At 42.8% G+C, this 22,168-nt stretch overlaps 3 protein-coding genes across 7 annotated transcripts in view; 1 reads left to right on the top strand and 2 right to left on the bottom strand.

Moving 5' to 3' along the window:
• The window catches only part of cog1 (component of oligomeric golgi complex 1), a 34,560-nt gene extending 32,975 nt beyond the window's left edge, over positions 1-1,585 (bottom strand). For 2 of the 3 annotated variants that reach the window (XM_090197674.1, XM_090197676.1), the window contains exons 1-2: positions 745-1,395; positions 229-339 (exon numbers count right to left, since the gene is read on the bottom strand). In XM_090197674.1, coding sequence (XP_090053800.1) covers positions 229-339; positions 745-1,053 — 420 coding nt within the window. In that variant the 5' untranslated portion in view covers positions 1,054-1,395. Of the gene's footprint in view, positions 1-228; positions 340-744 lie in introns of all 3 variants that reach the window. The other variant, XM_090197675.1, reaches the window with a different exon arrangement.
• Positions 1,586-1,609: 24 nt separating this feature from the next.
• On the top strand, positions 1,610-5,242 carry smim22 (small integral membrane protein 22). 2 transcript variants are annotated; one of them, XM_090197692.1, is made up of 4 exons: positions 1,610-1,668; positions 2,331-2,484; positions 2,565-2,632; positions 4,603-5,242. In XM_090197692.1, exons 2-4 carry the CDS (start codon positions 2,355-2,357, stop codon positions 4,648-4,650), a joined length of 246 nt encoding a protein of 81 aa, XP_090053818.1. In that variant the 5' UTR covers positions 1,610-1,668; positions 2,331-2,354; the 3' UTR covers positions 4,651-5,242. The 2 variants fall into 2 exon arrangements, with proteins under 2 accessions (XP_090053818.1, XP_021414734.1); XM_021559059.3 differs by having other exon boundaries at positions 2,312-2,484.
• On the bottom strand, positions 5,134-22,141 carry rogdi (rogdi atypical leucine zipper). 2 transcript variants are annotated; one of them, XM_036942025.2, is made up of 11 exons: positions 21,016-21,166; positions 20,384-20,455; positions 17,091-17,173; positions 16,134-16,188; positions 15,674-15,754; positions 15,006-15,101; positions 10,467-10,565; positions 9,945-10,058; positions 9,744-9,793; positions 9,253-9,379; positions 5,134-8,693 (listed from the first exon to the last, which is right to left on the bottom strand). In XM_036942025.2, exons 1-11 carry the CDS (start codon positions 21,082-21,084, stop codon positions 8,652-8,654), a joined length of 888 nt encoding a protein of 295 aa, XP_036797920.1. In that variant the 5' UTR covers positions 21,085-21,166; the 3' UTR covers positions 5,134-8,651. The 2 variants fall into 2 exon arrangements, with proteins under 2 accessions (XP_036797920.1, XP_036797919.1); XM_036942024.2 differs by lacking the exon at positions 21,016-21,166 and adding an exon at positions 21,763-22,141 and having other exon boundaries at positions 5,270-8,693.
• Positions 22,142-22,168: the final 27 nt, after the last annotated feature.

Here is a 22,168-nt window from a genome sequence, read left to right as displayed (position 1 = left end):
TCTCTAAAACTGACCATAACCTAATTTTAACCAATTCTGAAATGAAATATTGGTTGGCTGGTCAGGAGTGTCCATTAAACCAAGAGTTAGCATTAGCAGTGCCCTATGATGTGGGTTTACATAAATCATTGGCCATGCCCAGCTAGTATTAGCAACGACGGCTAAGTATGCAGTGTCTTCCTATGGGAAATGCTAACAGTCCACTGTCTTAGTAATAAGTGTCTTTGCCTGCAGGTACTGAGAGGCCTCCATGGAACTCCAGATCCTCTCTGGGATCTCCAGCAGCAGCTTGATCTGAGAGGCCATGGTGTAGAACTTCTCCTGGGACTGCCTCTGGACCTGGTGTGAAAAAAGAGAGAGTTTATAAACACATACAGACAGAGATAATCACAGGGATACACAGTGATTGATCTGAGAGGCCAAGGTGTAGAACCTCTCCTGGGACTTGATGTGAGAGCTGGCCTAAGACAGGCTACATTACATACATAAATAAAGGGACAGGCAGAGAGATAATCACACAGAGATATAGGGTGTAGTAGATATTGAAACTCACACCGATATACCCATCATTGACATATACCAATCATCTCACAACGGGTGGAACCTGTCGGAGTCTAATCACACATCACAACCTGTCCAGAAGGGATCCGGGAATGGTATTCTGCAGAACAGTTTGCTATCTAAATCAACAGAACTAGTTAGCCATCACCACCGCTCGTTAGCCATCACAATGGAGCCACATACCTCTTCTTTGCTGTTGCTTTGGGGAACGCTTTTCCCCTGTTTCAGCTTGTGGCAATAGCGGTGCATGTCCTGGATGGACGTAACCACGCTCTCCGAACACTGACGCATCTCTCCGATGGTGTCGGCGGCGTCGATCAAATCGCGGTACCGCTCGCCCACCATCTGACGAAGTTCCTCCTTCTTGTGCTCGATCTCTCCGCGGACATTCCGCTCGATGCCGCGTATCTCCTCGGTGTTGTACCGCTCGAACAGAACCGTCGGGTCTCGGATATCCGAAACCCGGAGAGATTGAGCAGGAACCACGGCCATCGCAGCTGAGCTTCGCTGTAAACGAAATGCCAACCTGAAGGATCTACAACCCGGAAGACGGAGCGAAACTCACTTCCACGTAAACAATGCATCAGAGGTGAAAAACGGAAAATGAGGAGCCGGGAAAGTAACAGCGCCTCATACGGAACTAATATGTTACTACAATACATCATATGACCGAAACTCAACCTGACACAATATTGCTATTCCTTGAATTATGTAAATCAGCTGGTTTACGATAGAAAAAAATAAATTTTTAATTTACTGCAATGAAAACAGAAATGTAGCTATGACAAATGCTAGTTTTATATACATGCGTCACACATATGAATTGTTCTGACTTTATTTCCTCCAGTCACATCATAAAAGTTTCCTTTGAAAAGACATGGCCAAGAGCAATGGTGGAAATGACTGGCAATATCTCTCAACTTCGGTAAGTCCATGATCACGAGACACCTTTAGATCTACTCGGAGGAAATGAAGCAGGATTCAAACAACCTACCCTTGCCCCATGCAAATCAGTGTGTACAGTGACTCACACGGCGACAGGTGCGTCAGTCGGACAGGTACCCGGAAGAAGAGAGAACAAAAAACTGGAGCTTGTTCGAGTTACAGGTACAATGAACTTCGGAAAAATATATAGAAACGTGTTTGATTACTACCGAAAATATGAGTTTACTGTAATTGTTTATGTTCAAGTAAAGTCAGATATATAGGTAATCTTGGAATATTATTTTAAAGTGAAAGTCTGAGGCTGTAATTCATCAAGATGTTACAGTCAGTCAAACAACGATAATGATGTTGGTCTTGTGGTAAAGAAGTTCAAAGCAAATAGTGTCATTTTTAGATGTAAAATAGAGTCTGTATTTGGCTAGTTGATCTATATCTCATCATAGTAGTCTATGTGAAAGTGATCAGGAGAAAAGTACTGTGTCTAGGTCAGAGCAGGTACGCTGAACTCTGATCCAGTTTATGAGGTACATTCAAAATGCAGCATGATCTCCCTTACAATGAAATAACGTATTGGTTTGTATATTTTAGGCCTACTTTATAGACCGTCATAGCCAGCCAGTCAGTTGCATTGTACTTGTCTATAGAGAATTACCACACGTCTCTTCTCCCAGTGTGTCCTGTACTAACCCTGACTGGTACAGTTATGGACCAGAGAAACCTTGTAGTCTATATCAGAACCACGTCTCTTCTCCCAGTGTGTCCTGTATTTTATAATCATAATAAACCCTATACTGTTCTTCTCCAGTGTGTTAACCCTTACTGAGACGAATTCTAGCCCAGCTATAGCCATGGACCAGAGGAGCCTACAGGAAGAGTTTAAGGATCAGTTTACAGACGTGGTGTCCAGACTGCAGTCTAAACAGCTGTTCCAGTCTGACTGGGACATCGCCTCCTTCGCTGTCTTCTTCATCTTCATCGGTAGGAATACACACGCGCACACACACACACACACACACACACACACACACACAATTGACTGTCCACCTTGATCCTTTCAGGCATGGTTCTGCTGCTTGTTGTCCTGGTTCTGATCCGCTGCTGTTGCTGCTGCTGCTGTGATGAACAGGTAATGTAGCAATCAATCAATAAAATCTAATGGCCTGTTTCTGTGAGAAATGTGTTGTGTATATAGCCTGGTCCCAGATCTGTTGGTATCTATTGCCTGGTCCCAGATCTGTTGGTATCTATTGCCTGGTCCCAGATCTGTTGGTATCTATAGCCTGGTCTCAGATCTGTTGGTATCTATAGCCTGGTCCCAGATCTGTTGGTATCTATAGCCTGGTCTCAGATCTGTTTATATCTATAGCCCGGTCTCAGATCTGTTGGTATCTATAGCCCGATCTCAGATCTGTTGGTATCTATAGCCCGATCTCAGATCTGTTGGTATCTATAGCCTGGTCCCAGATCTGTTGGTATCTATTGCCTGGTCCCAGATCTGTTGGTATCTATAGCCTGGTCCCAGATCTGTTGGTATCTATAGCCTGGTCCCAGATCTGTTGGTATCTATAGCCTGGTCCCAGATCTGTTGGTATCTATAGCCCGGTCCCAGATCATGGTCATTCAGACTCTATCCTGTCATGGTCATTCAGACTCTATCCTGTCTTGTATCATGGTCAATCAGACTCTATCCTGTCTTGTATCATGGTCATTCAGACTCTATCCTGTCATGTATCATGGTCATTCAGACTCTATCCTGTCATGTATCATGGTCATTCAGACTCTATCCTGTCATGGTCAGCCAGACTCTATCCTGTCTTGTATCATGGCCATTCAGACTCTATCCTGTCATGGCCATTCAGACTCTATCCTGTCATGGTCATTCAGACTCTATCCTGTCATGGTCATTCAGACTCTATCCTGTCTTGTATCATGGTCATTCAGACTCTATCCGGTCTTGTATCATGGTCATTCAGACTCTATCCTGTCATGGTCATTCAGACTCTATCCTGTCTTGTATCATGGTCATTCAGACTCTATCCTGTCATGGTCATTCAGACTCTATCCTGTCTTGTATCATGGTCATTCATACTCTATCCTGTCATGGTCATTCAGACTCTATCCTGTCATGGTCATTCAGACTATCCTGTCTTGTATCATGGTCATTCAGACTCTATCCTGTCATGGTCATTCAGACTCTATCCTGTCTTGTATCATGGTCATTCATACTCTATCCTGTCATGTATCATGGTCATTCAGACTCTATCCTGTCTTGTATCATGATCATTCAGACTCTATCCTGTCATGTATCATGGTCATTCAGACTCTATCCTGTCTTGTATCATGATCATTCAGACTCTATCCTGTCATGGTCATTCAGACTCTATCCTGTCATGGTCATTCAGACTCTATCCTGTCTTGTATCATGGTCATTCAGACTCTATCCTGTCATGGTCAGTCAGACTCTATCCTGTCATGTATCATGGTCAATCAGACTCTATCCTGTCATGGTCATCCAGACTCTATCCTGTCTTGTATCATGGTCAATCAGACTCTATCCTGTCTTGTATCATGGTCATTCAGACTCTATCCTGTCATGGTCAGTCAGACTCTATCCTGTCATGTATCATGGTCATTCAGACTCTATCCTGTCATGGTCATTCAGACTCTATCCTGTCATGGTCATTCAGACTCTATCCTGTCATGTATCATGGTCATTCAGACTCTATCCTGTCATGGTCATTCAGACTCTATCCTGTCATGTATCATGGTCAATCAGACTCTATCCTGTCATGGTCATTCAGACTCTATCCTGTCTTGTATCATGGTCATTCAGACTCTATCCTGTCTTGTATCATGGTCATTCAGACTCTATCCTGTCATGGTCATTCAGACTCTATCCTGTCTTGTATCATGGTGAAGACCCATCCGTTTGAGTCAGTCACATCCTACAATAGAGGGTCTGTTTTAGTGTGACCAGATTTAGCATGGCTGTATCAAGGAGTCTGTGTCAGACAAGCGTTCACTGCATGTCCTCTGAATAAAGATGTGTTGAAAGATGCATGATTTCCCCTCCTCTCTCTCTGTGTTTCCCAACAGCCGAGAAGACACAAAGTGGGTCATGAAAACTTTGGAATGGAGACCTGAAAGGAACTCGGAACAGAATAGAAGATTCCACAATGACGACACTTAGAAAATTGATTAGTCCTTTTTATAATATATTTTTTTTCGATGCACTTTAAAATTTGCACTTTTAATCTGTGTGCCAAACCAAGAGTTGTATAACTTGTTTTCATTCTGGTTCCATCTATTTACTTTTGACTGTTGGAAAATGTTGCACTCCCTGAGGTAACCCGGTTTAGCCGCCGTCTAATGGTGGAACGTCATTGGAGGTCATATGAATCAGTTTGTTTACTTGTTCCCTGCACGGCTAGCGGTTGTTGCTAGGACGCCAGAAAGGAGAGGCAAGGTGAAAACAGTCACCGAGTGTCACAACCAGAAGATTAAAGGGCTTTCACTAACGGTTCATGAAAAAAACTAGGCACCAACTCTTTATGTAGTGGAATCAACACTGTGTACTTTAAACTTAACTTCTTAAGTGTATGTAATGAGGAACGATAGATAATGTAGTAGTATTGATTCAATGACTTTAATGTAGTTAATTATATTAACAACATAATTCAATGTTGAAACAGGTACATTGTATCATTCAAATGATTAAATAATATTTTGTATTGAATCTGTCCCCGATTGACTGACCGAACACTCCTGTATAACACCTCTTTATTGCACAGATAATAGATCATATGGTCCACAACATATAGATTTTAAAACACTTGCAGTAATAATTATTTTTGTTCGACATTGGAATGGGATCTTCACTTCACAGGGAATCATCAAAAGGCAAAATAACATAAGTGCAAAAATAAAACAATTGAATAAATAAAAACATTAGCAAAACAACACATTAAAATGAACTGATACAATGACGAATAACAGCTTATTGTTGAGGAGAACGTTTACTTTTCAAAAGCTGGGAATGTCCGTTTCCCTTTACACTTGACATAAGAGCGGCATTCCAAGGAATATAGAGTCAGAAACCTTACAAGTTAATTTCACTATGAAGAGTCACGGTAACTGTTTCATGTCACACACGTATACTGCTGCTGAGTAGTGTAGTCTACACAAAATAACAGTATGGTTTACCACAGTAGGACAATCTGCTTGACAAATTTAGTTTCCAATACCTTTTTCACACTGCTGAGCAAACCAAGCTGGCCTGGTTACTCATTAACCGTAGATGCTGGAACCGTGTAGGAGAAGACGATGCGTTTGTATCGGTCCCTACCCAAATAAACGATAAATTTAAATTAAAAATATATTTTGGTCGCTATTATAGTGTGAAAAGGGTACTTGGGTACTATACAACAGGGAGGTCCAAGTTAGTTAGTACTATACAACAAGGAGGTCCTAGTTAGTTAGTACTATACAACAGGGAGGTCCAAGTTAGTACTCTTCAACGGAGGTCCAAGTTAGTACTCTTCAACGGAGGTCCAACCAAGTTAGTTAGTACTATACAACAGGGAGGTCCAAATTAGTTAGAACTATACAACAGGGAGGTCCTAGTTAGTTAGAACTATACAACAGGGAGGTCCTAGTTAGTTACAACTATACAACAGGGAGGTCCTAGTTAGTTAGAACTATACAACAGGGAGGTCCAAATTAGTTAGAACTATACAACAGGGAGGTCCAACCAAGTTAGTTAGTACTATACAACAGATGACGCACAGAGAGATACATGCACCCAATCCTAAATCAACCCCTAGTCCCTACTTGTCTAGATCAGAATTCAGTGTTTCCCCTATATTCATTCCCATAGACTTCTAGTCATGCAGTGTTTCCCCCTATATTCATTCCCATAGACTTCTAGTCATGCAGTGTTTCCCCCTATATTAATTTCCATAGACTTCTAGTCATGCAGTGTTTCCCCTATATTCATTCCCATAGACTTCTAGTCATGCAGTGTTTTCCCCTATATTCATTCCCATAGACTTCTAGTCATGCAGTGTTTCCCCTATATTCATTCCCATAGACTTCTAGTCATGCAGTGTTTCCCCTATATTCATTCCCATAGACTTCTAGTCATGCAGTGTTTTCCCCTATATTCATTCCCATAGACTTCTAGTCATGCAGTGTTTCCCCCTATATTCATTCCCATAGACTTCTAGTCATGCAGTGTTTCCCCCTATATTAATTTCCATAGACTTCTAGTCATGCAGTGTTTCCCCCTATATTCATTCCCATAGACTTCTAGTCATTAAGCTAACGACCCCCATCTAGGAGAAACACTGAATGTATTGGATAGATATAGCAATATGGTAGTAGCCCCACCATATTGCTTAGTCCTATACTTTCATCACAAGTAGGGAGTGTAGTGTAGGGGTTAGGGTTTGATTTGGGACTGAATTAAAGCAGCTGTAACACATGGATGGGTCCTAAACCCTGGAATACTAAACACTGGTAATGTATATGAACTTTGATCCGGCTGTTCTCCTGTAAATCATACAAACAAAACCCACTTCAATTCAGACAATATTTTCAAGACATCCCTTTTATCTGGGTTGGTTGGTGTGAAGGATTTGGACAGAACACCAAGGCATTCTGACGGTCAGCTTGCTGCAGGAGGTTTAGAACACCTAGGCATTCTGACGGTCAGCTAGCTGCAGGAGGTTAGAACACCTAGGCATTCTGACGGTCAGCTAGCTGCAGGAGGTTAGAACACCTAGGCATTCTGACAGTCAGCTAGCTGCAGGAGGTTAGAACCCCTAGGCATTCTGACGGTCAGCTAGCTACAGGAGGTTAGAACCCCTAGGCATTCTGACGGTCAGCTAGCTGCAGGAGGTTAGAACACCTAGGCATTCTGACGGTCAGCTAGCTGCAGGAGGTTAGAACCCCTAGGCATTCTGACGGTCAGCTAGCTGCAGGAGGTTAGAACCCCTAGGCATTCTGACGGTCAGCTAGCTGCAGGAGGTTAGAACACCTAAGCATTCTGACGGTCAGCTAGCTGCAGGAGGTTAGAACACCTAGGCATTCTGACGGTCAGCTAGCTGCAGGAGGTTAGAACCCCTAGGCATTCTGACGGTCAGCTAGCTGCAGGAGGTTAGAACCCCTAGGCATTCTGACGGTCAGCTAGCTGCAGGAGGTTAGAACACCTAGGCATTCTGACGGTCAGCTAGCTGCAGGAGGTTAGAACACCTAGGCATTCTGACGGTCAGCTAGCTGCAGGAGGTTAGAACACCTAAGCATTCTGACGGTCAGCTAGCTGCAGGAGGTTAGAACACCTAAGCATTCTGACGGTCAGCTAGCTGCAGGAGGTTAGAACACCTAGGCATTCTGACGGTCAGCTAGCAGAGGAGGTTAGAACCCCTAGGCATTCTGACGGTCAGCTAGCTGCAGGAGGTTAGAACCCCTAGGCATTCTGACGGTCAACTAGCTGCAGGAGGTTAGAACCCCCAGGCATTCTGATGGTCAGCTAGCTGCAGGAGGTTAGAACCCCCAGGCATTCTGATGGTCAGCTAGCTGCAGGAGGTTAGAACCCCTAGGCATGCTGATGGTCAGTTAGCTGCAGGAGGTTAGAACACCTAGGCATTCTGACAGTCAGCAAGCTGCAGGAGGTTAGAACACCTATGCATTCTGACGGTCAGCTAGCTGCAGGAGGTTAGAACCCCTAGGCATTCTGACGGTCAGCTAGCTGCAGGAGGTTAGAACACCTAGGCATTCTGACGGTCGGCTAGCTGCAGGAGGTTAGAACTCCTAGGCATTCTGACGGTCGGCTAGCTGCAGGAGGTTAGAACACCTATGCATTCTGACGGTCAGCTAGCTGCAGGAGGTTAGAACCCCTAGGCATTCTGACGGTCAGCTAGCTGCAGGAGGTTAGAACACCTAGGCATTCTGACGGTCGGCTAGCTGCAGGAGGTTAGAACTCCTAGGCATTCTGACGGTCGGCTAGCTGCAGGAGGTTAGAACCCCTAGGCATTCTGACGGTCAGCTAGCTGCAGGAGGTTAGAACACCTAGGCATTCTGACGGTCAGCTAGCTGCAGGAGGTTAGAACACCTAGGCATTCTGACGGTCAGCTAGCTGCAGGAGGTTAGAACGGTCGGTAGTTCCAGAAACTAGAGAAGACAGAAATCTAGAAGGAGGAGGAGGAGGAAAATCCAGTTAATGTGAGCCAATATAATACAGGTTTTATAATATAGATCACAAAAGAAGTGCCTTGGCTTTGTGTTGCACATAAGCTTTCAGTTTGATGGTTTTCTGGGATATACGCCACAACTTCTCTGCTTCTCAGTCGATTTCAACTCAAAATGTATTTATATAGCCCTTCGTACATCAGCTGATATCTCAAAGTGCTGTACAGAAACCCAGCCTAAAACCCCAAACAGCAAGCAATGCAGGTGTAGAAGCACGATTTAGACTCTTGTTTCCAATGAGCAACTTTTCATACCATTTAGAACTTTTTTTTCACAGAAGCAAAACAGCTCTCCCCGTCTTCTCCTTTTCTGAGTCTGACATTTCTTTAGGTTACGGACACACTTGAACCTGGTGAATCAATCTACTTCATACCAACTGACCCACAGCCTGAATCTACGCCAATACCGCCAGCTACTCATTCACTTCAGTGTATTCTGTGGACCAATGGGGAGTGTTGGGGGAAAAAAAGTGTCCTGCTGCCCACAGACGTCACCCACCTTGTCCTTGAGCTGCTGACAGAGCTGCAGTGAGATGGTGAAGAAGATCAGGGTGTTGTTGAGCCAGGGGACAACACACTCCACCTTGTGAACCTGGCTCACCTCAAACTTAGCATTGTTCAGCTCGCTGGGGGAGACAGCAGGGAAAGAGGTCAACAATAAAAACGACAACAAGAAAGCAGTTGGATGTATTGGAAAGGGCACTGTGTGTGTTTAAACAAGTTGGGAAGTGTGTGTGTGTGAAAGTGTTCAGAAATGAGAGGACCCAGGGTTAGACCCAACAAGCATAATTTACTATGCAGCTGACTAGTGACAAAAAAAGATATATATATTTTTAAAAAACGGTAGTTACTATTGTTAGAGACACACGAATATCTTCACATCAACCAGATATGAAACGGACATGAAAAGGTCCTGTACTGACCACAGACAGCCCGTCTGAGGTGTTAGTGACCGACATGATGTGAGTCGTTATATTAAGCAGAACTTACAACATGGCTCCGGGGTTGTGTAACACGGAGCTTCCAGATGGCTTGAAGTTCTGTTGAAACACCGCAGGTAGACAAACTGATGCATCTTCACAATACCACATGTGATTACAGAAACTAACAGCTGTGATCTTGTTGCGAAAGTTGTCTCAGGGATGGAATTCGATCCGCAGACTGTATCTGCATGAGAGTGTGAGTGTGTACCTTGGTGGTGTTGGGCTGCATTGCGTGCAGCTGGTAGACAGTCAGACACAGCTTACTCAGGTTGATATAGAAGTTCACCATCACGTCGCCTGGCATTGGAGGAGTGAACATTTTCTGGAGAAGGAGAGAGAGAGAGAGCGAGAGAGAGCGAGTGAGAGAGAGCGAGCGAGCGCGAGAGAGAGAGCGAGAGAGCGAGAGCGAGAGCGAGAGAGAGCGAGAGAGCACGAGAGAGAGAGCGAGAGAGAGCGAGAGAGAGAGCGAGAGAGAGAGCGAGAGAGAGAGCGAGAGAGAGAGCGAGAGAGAGAGCGAGAGAGAGAGCGAGAGAGAGAGCGAGAGAGAGAGCGAGAGAGAGAGAGAGAGCGAGAGAGAGAGCGAGAGAGAGCGAGAGAGAGAGCGAGAGAGAGAGCGAGAGAGAGCGAGAGCGAGAGAGAGCGAGAGAGAGCGTCATTGTGATGTAAATTGCATACAGTAGACGGCGAGACCAGTTTCTCTGCTATGACCTAAAACCTATGAGAGACTCACCATGAGGCCGCTGGTGGCCAGCTCCGGCAGGGTCATGGCTGCCGGAGTGGTGAGGCGGTTACGAGCCCTGGTCAGCTGGAGCATCACCGCGTCCATCAGCTACAACAACGACATCATCAGTCATCATCAACTACCGTAATCAACTGGGAACAAACACATTCTGAGATATATAGAGGAAATGAAGAGATGCACTCTGGGATGGAAATGTTGTTCTTGGTAATGAACGGGTGGGTACATGGTGGAGCAAAGTTGTAGTCTAATGATGTGTAGTGTAGTCTAACGATGAGTAGTGTAGTCTAATGATGTGTAGTGTAGTCTAATGATGTGTAGTGTAGTCTAATGATGTGTAGTGTAGACTAATGATGTGTAGTCTAATGATGTGTAGTCTAATGATGAGTAGTGTAGTCTAATGATGTGTAGTGTAGTCTAATGATGTGTAGTGTAGTCTAATGATGAGTAGTGTAGTCTAATGATGAGTAGTGTAGTCTAATGATGTGTAGTGTAGTCTAATGATGAGTAGTGTAGTCTAATGATGTGTAGTGTAGTCTAATGATGCGTAGTGTAGTCTAATGATGTGTAGTGTAACCTAATGATGTGTAGTGTAGTCTAATGATGTGTAGTGTAGTCTAATGATGTGTAGTGTAGTCTAATGATGTGTAGTGTAGTCTAATGATGCGTAGTGTAGTCTAATGATGTGTAGTGTAGTCTAATGATGTGTAGTGTAGTCTAATGATGTGTAGTGTAGTCTAATGATGTGTAGTGTAGTCTAATGGTGTGTAGTGTAGTCTAATGATGTGTAGTGTAGTCTAATGATGTGTAGTGTAGTCTAATGATGTGTAGTGTAGTCTAATGGTGTGTAGTGTAGTCTAATGATGAGTAGTGTAATGTGTAGTCTAATGATGAGTAGTCTAATGATGAGTAGTGTAGTCTAATGATGTGTAGTGTAGTCTAATGATGTGTAGTGTAGTCTAATGATGTGTAGTGTAACCTAATGATGTGTAGTGTAGTCTAATGATGTGTAGTGTAGTCTAATGATGTGTAGTGTAGTCTAATGATGTGTAGTGTAGGCTAATGATGTGTAGTGTAGGCTAATGGCGTGTAGTGTAGGCTAATGGCGTGTAGTGTAGTCTAATGGCGTGTAGTGTAGTCTAATGGCGTGTAGTGTAGTCTAATGATGTGTAGTGTAGACTAATGATGTGTAGTGTAGACTAATGATGTGTAGTGTAACCTAATGATGTGTAGTGTAGTCTAATGATGTGTAGTGTAGTCTAATGATGTGTAGTGTAGGCTAATGGCGTGTAGTGTAGGCTAATGGCGTGTAGTGTAGTCTAATGGCGTGTAGTGTAGTCTAATGGCGTGTAGTGTAGTCTAATGGCGTGTAGTGTAGTCTAATGGCGTGTAGTGTAGTCTAATGATGTGTAGTGTAGTCTAATGATGTGTAGTGTAGTCTAATGATGTGTAGTGTAGTCTAATGATGTGTAGTGTAGGCTAATGGCGTGTAGTGTAGGCTAATGGCGTGTAGTGTAGGCTAATGGCGTGTAGTGTAGTCTAATGGCGTGTAGTGTAGTCTAATGGCGTGTAGTGTAGTCTAATGGCGTGTAGTGTAGTCTAATGATGTGTAGTCTAATGTGTAGTGTAGTCTAATGTGTAGTCTAATGTGTAGTCTAATGATGTGTAGTGTAGTCTAATGATGTGTAGTGTAGTCTAATGATGTGTAGTGTAGTCTAATGATGTGTAGTGTAGTCTAATGATGTGTAGTGTAGTCTAATGATGTGTAGTGTAGTCTAATGATGTGTAGTGTAGTCTAATGATGTGTAGTGTAGTCTAATGATGTGTAGTCTAGTCTAATGATGTGTAGTCTAGTCTAATGATGTGTAGTCTAGTCTAATGATGTGTAGTCTAGTCTAATGATGTGTAGTCTAGTCTAATGATGTGTAGTCTAGTCTAATGGTGTGTAGTGTAGTCTAATGGTGTGTAGTCTAATGGTGTGTAGTGTAACCTAATGATGTGTAATGTAACCTAATGATGTGTAGTGTAACCTAATGATGTGTAGTGTAGTCTAATGGCGTGTAGTGGAGTCTAATGGCGTGTAGTGTAGTCTAATGGCGTGTAGTGTAGTCTAATGGCGTGTAGTGTAGTCTAATGGCGTGTAGTGTAGTCTAATGGCGTGTAGTGTAGTCTAATGGCGTGTAGTGTAGTCTAATGGCGTGTAGTGTAGTCTAATGGCGTGTAGTGTAGTCTAATGATGTGTAGTCTAATGTTGTGTAGTCTAATGTGTAGTCTAATGATGTGTAGTGTAGTCTAATGATGTGTAGTGTAGTCTAATGATGTGTAGTGTAGTCTAATGATGTGTAGTGTAGTCTAATGATGTGTAGTGTAGTCTAATGATGTGTAGTGTAGTCTAATGATGTGTAGTGTAGTCTAATGATGTGTAGTGTAGTCTAATGATGTGTAGTGTAGTCTAATGATGTGTAGTGTAGTCTAATGATGTGTAGTGTAGTCTAATGATGTGTAGTCTAGTCTAATGATGTGTAGTCTAGTCTAATGATGTGTAGTCTAGTCTAATGATGTGTAGTCTAGTCTAATGGTGTGTAGTGTAGTCTAATGGTGTGTAGTCTAATGGTGTGTAGTGTAACCTAATGATGTGTAATGTAACCTAATGATGTGTAGTGTAACCTAATGATGTGTAGTCTAATGATGTGTAGTCTAATGATGTGTAGTGTAGTCTAATGATGTGTAGTGTAGTCTAATGATGTGTAGTGTAGTCTAATGATGTGTAGTGCAGTCTAATGATGTGTAGTGTAGTCTAATGATGTGTAGTGTAGTCTAATGATGTGTAGTGTAGTCTAATGATGTGTAGTGTAGTCTAATGATGTGTAGTGTAGTCTAATGATGTGTAGTGTAGTCTAATGATGTGTAGTGTAGTCTAATGATGTGTAGTGTAGTCTAATGATGTGTAGTGTAGTTTAATGATGTGCAGTGTAGACTAATGCTGTGTAGTGTAGACTAATGATGTGTAGTCTAATGTGTAGTGTAGTCTAATGTGTAGTCTAATGATGTGTAGTCTAATGGTGTGTAGTGTAGTCTAATGATGTGTAGTCTAATGGTGTGTAGTGTAGACTAATGATGTGTAGTATAGTCTAATGATGTGTAGTGTAGTCTAATGATGTGTAGTGTAGTCTAATGATGTGTAGTGTAGTCTAATGATGTGTAGTCTAATGGTGTGTAGTGTAGACTAATGATGTGTAGTCTAATGTGTAGTGTAGTCTAATGTGTAGTCTAATGATGTGTAGTCTAATGATGTGTAGTGTAGTCTAATGATGTGTAGTGTAGTCTAATGATGTGTAGTGTAGACTAATGCTGTGTAGTGTAGACTAATGATGTGTAGTCTAATGTGTAGTGTAGTCTAATGTGTAGTCTAATGATGTGTAGTGTAGTCTAATGATGTGTAGTGTAGTCTAATGATGTGTAGTCTAATGATGTGTAGTGTAGTCTAATGATGTGTAGTGTAGTCTAATGATGTGTAGTGTAACCTAATGATGTGTAGTGTAGTCTAATGATGTGTAGTGTAGTCTAATGATGTGTAGTGTAGTCTAATGATGTGTAGTGTAGTCTAATGGTGTGTAGTGTAGTCTAATGGTGTGTAGTGTAGTCTAATGGTGTGTAGTGTAGTCTAATGGTGTGTAGTGTAGTCTAATGGTGTGTAGTGTAGTCTAATGGTGTGTAGTGTAGTCTAATGGTGTGTAGTGTAGTCTAATGGTGTGTAGTGTAGTCTAATGATGTGTAGTGTAGTCTAATGATGTGTAGTGTAGACTAATGGTGTGTAGTGTAGACTAATGGTGTGCAGTCTAATGATGTGTAGTCTATTGATGTGTAGTGTAACCTAATGATGTGTAGTGTAGGCTAATGATGTGTAGTGTAGACTAATGATGTGTAGTGTAGACTAATGATGTGTAGTGTAGTCTAATGATGTGTAGTGTAGACTAATGATGTGTAGTGTAGACTAATGATGTGTAGTGATGTGTAGTATAGACTAATGGTGTGTAGTGATGTGTAGTGTAGACTAATGGTGTGTAGTGATGTGTAGTGTAGACTAATGGTGTGTAGTGATGTGTAGTGTAGACTAATGGTGTGTAGTGATGTGTAGTGTAGACTAATGGTGTGTAGTGATGTGTAGTGTAGACTAATGGTGTGTAGTGATGTGTAGTGTAGACTAATGGTGTGTAGTGATGTGTAGTGTAGACTAATGGTGTGTAGTGATGTGTAGTGTAGACTAATGATGTGTAGTGATGTGTAGTGTAGACTAATGGTGTGTAGTGTAGACTAATGGTGTGTAGTGTAGACTAATGGTGTGTAGTGTAGACTAATGGTGTGTAGTGAAGACATAGAAAATAGAGGAAAACCACTTCCCTGTTAGCTCCGCTATGACACAGAAAGCAGTTTATTTCTGACAGTAATTATCAGTGTTTTCCCTGGTGGAAACTAACCTCATTACCCTCAGCCCCAGTCTTATAGTGGTAGCTGTGTGTGTGTTCCTACCTTGTTGACCTCGGCCCCAGTCTTAAAGTGGTAGCTCTCATCTCTACCACTCAGCAGCTGCAGAGCCTGGTTCACATGGTTCCTAGCATCCTGGATCTGAGGGAGAGGCGGGGACAGAGTCAGTATTATTAGATCTGAGACGGGGACAGAGTCAGTATTATTAGATCTGAGACGGGGACAGAGTCAGTATTATTAGATCTGAGGGAGAGACGGGGACAGAGACAGTATTAGTAGAGCTGAGGGAGAGATGGGAATTTAGGAATGTGGCCAGGTTGGGTATTTCACCATGACACCAGTGTGTACACCCCTACTCTGACATTAAATGCTATGGGATTTTGAATGACCACAGAGTCAGGACACCCATTTTAACGTCCCGTCTGAAAGACGGCACCCTACGCAGGGCCATGTCCCCAAATGTAATCAAGGTTTGAAATGATTATGGTTTTAGTCTAATATTAGATCTGTTTAGGCTTCTTGAGGTCAATTCGCAGTCTATTAATATTGGTTTTATTTTGTTCTGACTCCCGACCATCGTCTCAAGAAAACGTTGTGACTGAATCTAGTTGATGATTCTTGGTTTAGAGGTTGCAACAAAGGCATTTCACTGTACTTGTGCACATGACATTACAACTTGAAACCACACATATACACACACACACACAGAGTACCTGTTGTAATTTCCAGTGCTTATCATCCCTGAATGTGAAATGCATCACTTGGTTGCTTTTAGCAGTTTTCAGATTGATGTCCTGTGAAGACAAAGCAATCAAACACATTACAGACAGAACCTGACATTGTAACATGTTCTCTGTACTAAAACACATTACAGACAGAACCTGACATTGTAACATGTTCTCTCTACTAAAACACATTACAGACAGAACCTGACATTATGACATGTTCTCTGTACTAAAACACATTACAGACAGAACCTGACATTGTGACATGTTCTCTGTACTAAAACACATTACAGACAGAACCTGACATTGTAACATGTTCTCTACTAAAACACATTACAGACAGAACCTGACATTGTGACATGTTCTCTGTACTAAAACACAGTCAAACACTGCCGGTGAGAATGTTTACAGAGAACAGTCTAGAACCAGAGGAAGGAGAGACACTCACAGCTTGAGTCAGGGCTTCTCCCTGTAGAGTCAGTACTCCTTTCACCTGGTCCATGCTGTGAAGACAAGACAGCAGGACTCACAAGACTGTCCTAACGACACTGTGGAAGTCCCAGACAGAACCCTGTCCCCTACACACTACACTACTGTTGACCTGAGTCCTATGTCATAACGACACTGTGGAAGTCCCAGACAGAACCCTGTCCCCTACACACTACACTACTGTTGACCTGAGTCCTATGTCATAACGACACTGTGGAAGTCCCAGACAGAACCCTGTCCCCTACACACTACACTACTGTTGACCTGAGTCCTATGTCATAATGTCACCTTGTCATAGACTCAAGTCTCGGCAGATTAGAAAGGTGTTGTTGGTGGTGTCTGTAAACAGAAGGTTGTGTAATGTATAAACAAGCCCTCCACTATAACAAGATGTTAACAGACGGGAGTTTTCCCTCCACCAAGACACATACAGGAAGTACAGCCATGGACCTGAAGTGCACACACACACACACACACACACAGGTGACATGTTGGGACTGGCTTCTGAATTTTAAATAGGTGCAACAAGGCATCAATAACAAGCCTATTTTCATGCTCTATAGATTGAATCACATCACCCCGCAAAAACAGACCATTAGAAAATAACTTGATTTGGTTATGCATGTTGTGTGAGAATTTTAATATTTTTTATTTATTTGACCTTTATTTAACTAGGCAAGGCAGTTAATAACAAATTCTTATTTACATTGACGGTCTAGGAACAAGAGGGTTACATTGTCTATTGTATTGCTATGAATCAAGGAGACACATTTTAATGTTTTTAAAATGGCTAATAAAAGAATCAAAAGTCACTAACTCAACCAATCAAATCACCCAACTGATCAATTAACCAATCAAATCACCCAACTGATCAATTAACCAATCAAATCAACGAATGAATCCCTCCAAGACTTACGTTGAGCTGCCCAGGATGAAGTTCTCCTGTTTCAATTGGTTCTCCAGTCCTGGGGTAGGAATGGAGAATCTCCTGGATGCCTCCTGGTGACATAAACATAGAACACAATCTAGTTATACAGGACACAATCTAGTTATACAGGACACAATCTAGTTATACAGAACACAGTCTAGTTATACAGGACACAATCTAGTTATACAGGACACAATCTAGTTATACAGGACACAATCTAGTTATACAGGACACAATCTAGTTATATAGGACACAATCTAGTTATATAGGACACAATCTACACTGAACAAGAATATAAATGCAACATGTGAAGTGTTGGTCCCTGGGTTTCATGAGCTGAAATAAAAGATCCCAGAAATGTTCTACACGCACAAAAAGATTATTTCTCTCAAATGTGTTTACATCCCTGTTAGTGAGCATTTCTCCTTTGCCAAGATAATCCATCCACCTGACAGGTGTGGCATATCAAGAAGGTTACACAGGTGCACCTTGTGCTGGGGACAATAAAAGACCACTCTAAAATGTGCAGTTGTCTCACACAACACAATGCCACAGATGTCTCCAGTTGAGGGAGTGTGCAATTGGCATGCTGACTGCAGGAATGTCCACCGGATGTTGCCAGGAAAGTGAATGTTCATTTCTCTACTATAAGCCACCTCCAACCTCGTTTTAGAGCATTTGGCAGTGCGTCCAACCGGCCTCACAACCGCAGACCATTTGTACGCCATTGTGTGGCCGAGCGTTTTGCTGATATCAACGTTGTGAACAGAGTGCCCCATGGTGACAGTGGGGTTATGGTATGGGCAGGCATAAACTACGGACAACAAACACAACTGCATTTTAATCTATGGTACTTTGAATGCACAAAAATACCGTAAACGAGATCCTGAGGCCCATTGTGAGACCCAATTTTTTTTTGCAAGGTATCTGTGACCAACAGATGCATATATCTGTATTCCCAGTCATGTGAAAGCCATAGATTAGGACCTAATGAATACATTTCATTTGACTGATTTCCTCATATGAACTGTAACTCTGTAAAATCAATGAAATTGCTGTATGTTGTGTTTATATTTTGGTTCCGTATAGTAAACCTGTACACAATCTAGTTACAGCACTGTAAATATCTCCATCAATAACTCAATAAAATGTCTTGAGAAGCGCGAGTACAAATAGCAATCAACTCTGACAACAGTACGCCGAAATCAAACAACATTTGAAGAATTTAGTTACACCACAACCTAGCCAAAGTTAAAATGTCTTGGAATGCACTTGTTCTACATGGTTTATCCTTAGTTATGATAATCTCCTCTTACAGGATCCTCCTCGATGGCTCTGGGGTCAGTGTACCACAGCTAGGTCCAATCGATGGCTCTGGGGTCAGTGTACCACAGCTAGGTCCAATCGATGGCTATGGGGTCAGTGTACCACAGCTAGGTCCAATCGATGGCTATGGGGTCAGTGTACCACAGCTAGGTCCAACCCAATATTGACAACTCAGCAGTGTTAAGACACCTCAGTGACAGTCTTGTGTGGTGATCATTGATCCAGCTCTTTGATCCTCTGGAGCCAATACTTAGTTGTTGGGTGAGGTTGATCCTACAGTCGTGGCCAAAAGTTTTGAGAATGACACAAATATTAATTTCCAAAGTTTGCTGCTTCAGTGTCTTTAGATATTTTTGTCAGATGTTACTATGGAAAACTGAAGTATAATTACAAGCATTTCATAAGTGTCAAATGCTTTTATTGACAATTACATGAAGTTGATGCAAAGAGTCAATATTTGCAGTGTTGACCCTTTTTTTTCAAGACCTCTGCAAACCACCCTGGCATGCTGTCAATTAACTTCTGGGCCACATCCTGACTGATGGCAGCCCATTCTTGCATAGTCAATGCTTGGAGTTTGTCAGAATTTGTGGGTTTTTGTTTGTCCACCCGCCTCTTGAGGATTGACCACAAGTTTTCAATGGGAATAAGCTCTGGGGAATATCCTGGCCATGGACCCAAAATATCAATGTTTTGTTCCCCGAGCCACTTAGTTATCACTTTTGGCCTCATGCTGGAAAAGGCACTGTTCGTCACCAAACTGTTCCTGTTTGGTTGGGAGAAGTTGCTCTCGGGAGGATGTGTTGGTACCATTCTTTATTCATGGCTGTGTTCTTAGGCAAAATTGTGAGTGAGCCCAGTCCCTTGGCTGAGAAGCAACCCCACACATGAATGGTCTCAGGATGCTTTACTGTTGGCATGACACAGGACTGATGATAGCGCTCACCTGGTCTTCTCCAGACAAGCTTTTTTCCGGATGTCCCAAACAACCGGAAAGGGGATTCATCAGAGAAAATGACTTTACCCCAGTTCTCAGCAGTCCAGTCCCTGTTCCTTTTGCAGAATATCAGTCTGTCCCTGATGTTTTTCCTGGAGAGAAATGGCTTCTTTGCTGCCCTTCTTGACACCAGGCCATCCTCCATAAGTCTTCGCCTCACTGTGCGTGCAGATGCACTCACACCTGCCTGCTGCCATTCCTGAGCAAGCTCTGTACTGGTGGTGCCCCGATCTCGCTGCTGAATCGACTTTAGGAGATGGTCCTGGCGCTTGCTGGACTTTCTTGGGCGCCCTGAAGCCTTCTTCACAACAATTGAACCGCTCTCCTTGAAGTTCTTGATGATCCGATAAATGGTTGATTTAAGTGCAATTTTACTGGCAGCAATATCCTTGCCTGTGAAGCCCATTTTGTGCAAAGCAATGATGATGGCACGTGTTTCCTTGCAGGTAGTCATGGTTGACAGAGGAAAAACAATGATTCCAAGCACCACCCTCCTTTTGAAGCTTCCAGTCTGTTATTCGAACTCAATCTGCATGACAGAGTGATCTCCAGCCTTGTCCTTGTCAACACTCACACCTGTGTTAATTAACAAGAGAATCACTGACATGATGTCAGCTGGTCCTTTTGTGGCAGGGCTGAAACGCAGTGGAAATGTTTGGGGGGGATTCAGTTCATTTGCATGACAAAGAGGGAGTTTGATCACATGAATTGCAATTCATCTGATCACTCTTCATAACATTCTGGAGTATATGCAAATTGCCATCATACAAACTGAGGCAGCAGACTTTGTGAAAATTAGTATTTATGTCATTCTCAAAACTTTTGGCCACGACTGTAGACGCTGATCTTGGATCAGTTTGGGATTTTCCCCCACTAACGGTAAGGTTAGGATAGCGAGAGAGGAAGCTGATCTTAGATCTGTAAAAAAGAGAAACTTCACCCCAGAGCTAAAATGTACCTTCAGTATATCCTGGAGCTGCTTCAAAACAGCATGGACCTCCTCTTTCAGCAACCAGTTAAACTCCTCCTCCTGAGGGGAAGGAAGGGAGGGAGGGAGAGAACAAGAGAGGGGTGGGGTGAATGAGAGAGGGGTGAAAGAGAGAGAGAGGAGACAAACAAGATAGTTATTGTGGTGGTCAGCAGAGATAAGGATAGATAGATAGGCTTATTCTGTTCTAGATTGATCACATTATCATGGTTCCAATTAGAATTCCACAGGTGTTCTGAGAATGCTGTGGTTCTACTTCCCTGAATGCAGGAATCATAGAATTAGAGTGAATCATTCTAACGCTATAGGAGAAATGTAATCTGACAGGAAGCAACACAGACATGTTGCTCTTGTGCCTGTGTATCTACATACATACCAGTACCTTTAAGATACCTGCGTCTGTATACTAGCTAGCTATATAGAAAGCCCTGCATACTAGCTAGCTATATAGAAAGCCCTGCATACTAGCTAGCTATATAGAAAGCCCTGCATATATCTTCTCTCACTGGGGAGTTCTTGGATGAAGCCCACCCTTGAGGACTGAATGTGACGCTTGACACCTATGGATCTATAGATCGAGCTGTGTACAGCAATGAACTCACCCATCGAAGGCTGTAAATGTGACAATCATTCAATGTGACTATTATGAGGACTTGGATCATACTGTACATCACGTTGTCATTGACAACCAGCAGAACAGAGCTTGCCGACGCAAGGCAGCAGAGCAGTTATATTCTTGGCACTGTCAGGCGCTACGGCATTGAGTGTACAAAACATGAAGGACGCCTTCCTAATATTGAGTCGTACAGGGATGCTGACTCCCATGTGGACTCCAATGCTTCCCACAGTTGTGTCAAGTTGGCTGGATGTCTTTTGGGTGGTGGACCATTCTTGATACACACAGGAAACTGTTGAGCGTGGAAAAACCCAGCAGCTTTGCAGTTCTTGACACAAATCGGTGCACCAGGCACCTACTACCCTACCCCGTTCAAAAGGCACTTCAATATTTTGTCATGCCCGTTCACCCTCTGAATGGCACACATACACAATCCATCTCTCAAGTCTAAAAAGTCCTTATTAACCGGTCTCAGTCCCTCCCCTTCGTCTACACTGGTTGAAGAGATCATAGCTTTCACCTGGTCAGTCTGTCATGGACAGAGCAGGTGTCCTTAACGTCCCTTTTAATCACGCAAGAAGATCGCATGAGAAAATATACACTCATAATAACAATCAATAGTTGGCTAGAAAAATAGCTAGCTAGACGTCGGTGAATAACTAGCGAGCCAAGGTTAACCCATTTATGCTGCTAGCTAGCTTGTCATGATCCCGACCCTTCCAGTTTTGCTTACCAAAACAGCCCTCTCGGCTTGACTTGGACCCGACATCTTTGGCAGTTCAGATAAAGATCTTTGAGGATTGAGCATTCCCGCAGGCAGACTGGTCCACCAAGTATGTAAACCAGAAGATCTTCAACCCGTCTTCTTCTCGGGTTGTGTTTACGTTCAGCAAGATAGTTTAGTCACACATTAACAATTAATCTTGGCCCCGCCCCCTAATCCCTTCTTTGGGAATGCACTTCCGGTTTGCGTCACATTAAAACATTTTCCGCAGCGGCCAAGAAAAGCGGAAAAGAGATTGGTTGGAGCAGGCAGTTCTTACTATACCTCAGTGAAAGGCAGCAGGTCCCTAAGCTTTTCTCCCTCGCTCGACCTCAAAACACAACAGTACTGTTAAATCAATAAAGGTGTGTGTGCG

The sequence above is a fragment of the Oncorhynchus mykiss genome, chromosome 13 (genome assembly GCF_057628025.1).
Source record: "Oncorhynchus mykiss isolate SJ-2025 chromosome 13, ASM5762802v1, whole genome shotgun sequence".
NCBI lineage: Eukaryota > Metazoa > Chordata > Actinopteri > Salmoniformes > Salmonidae > Oncorhynchus > Oncorhynchus mykiss.
This window is presented reverse-complemented; position numbering and strand designations above follow the sequence as displayed.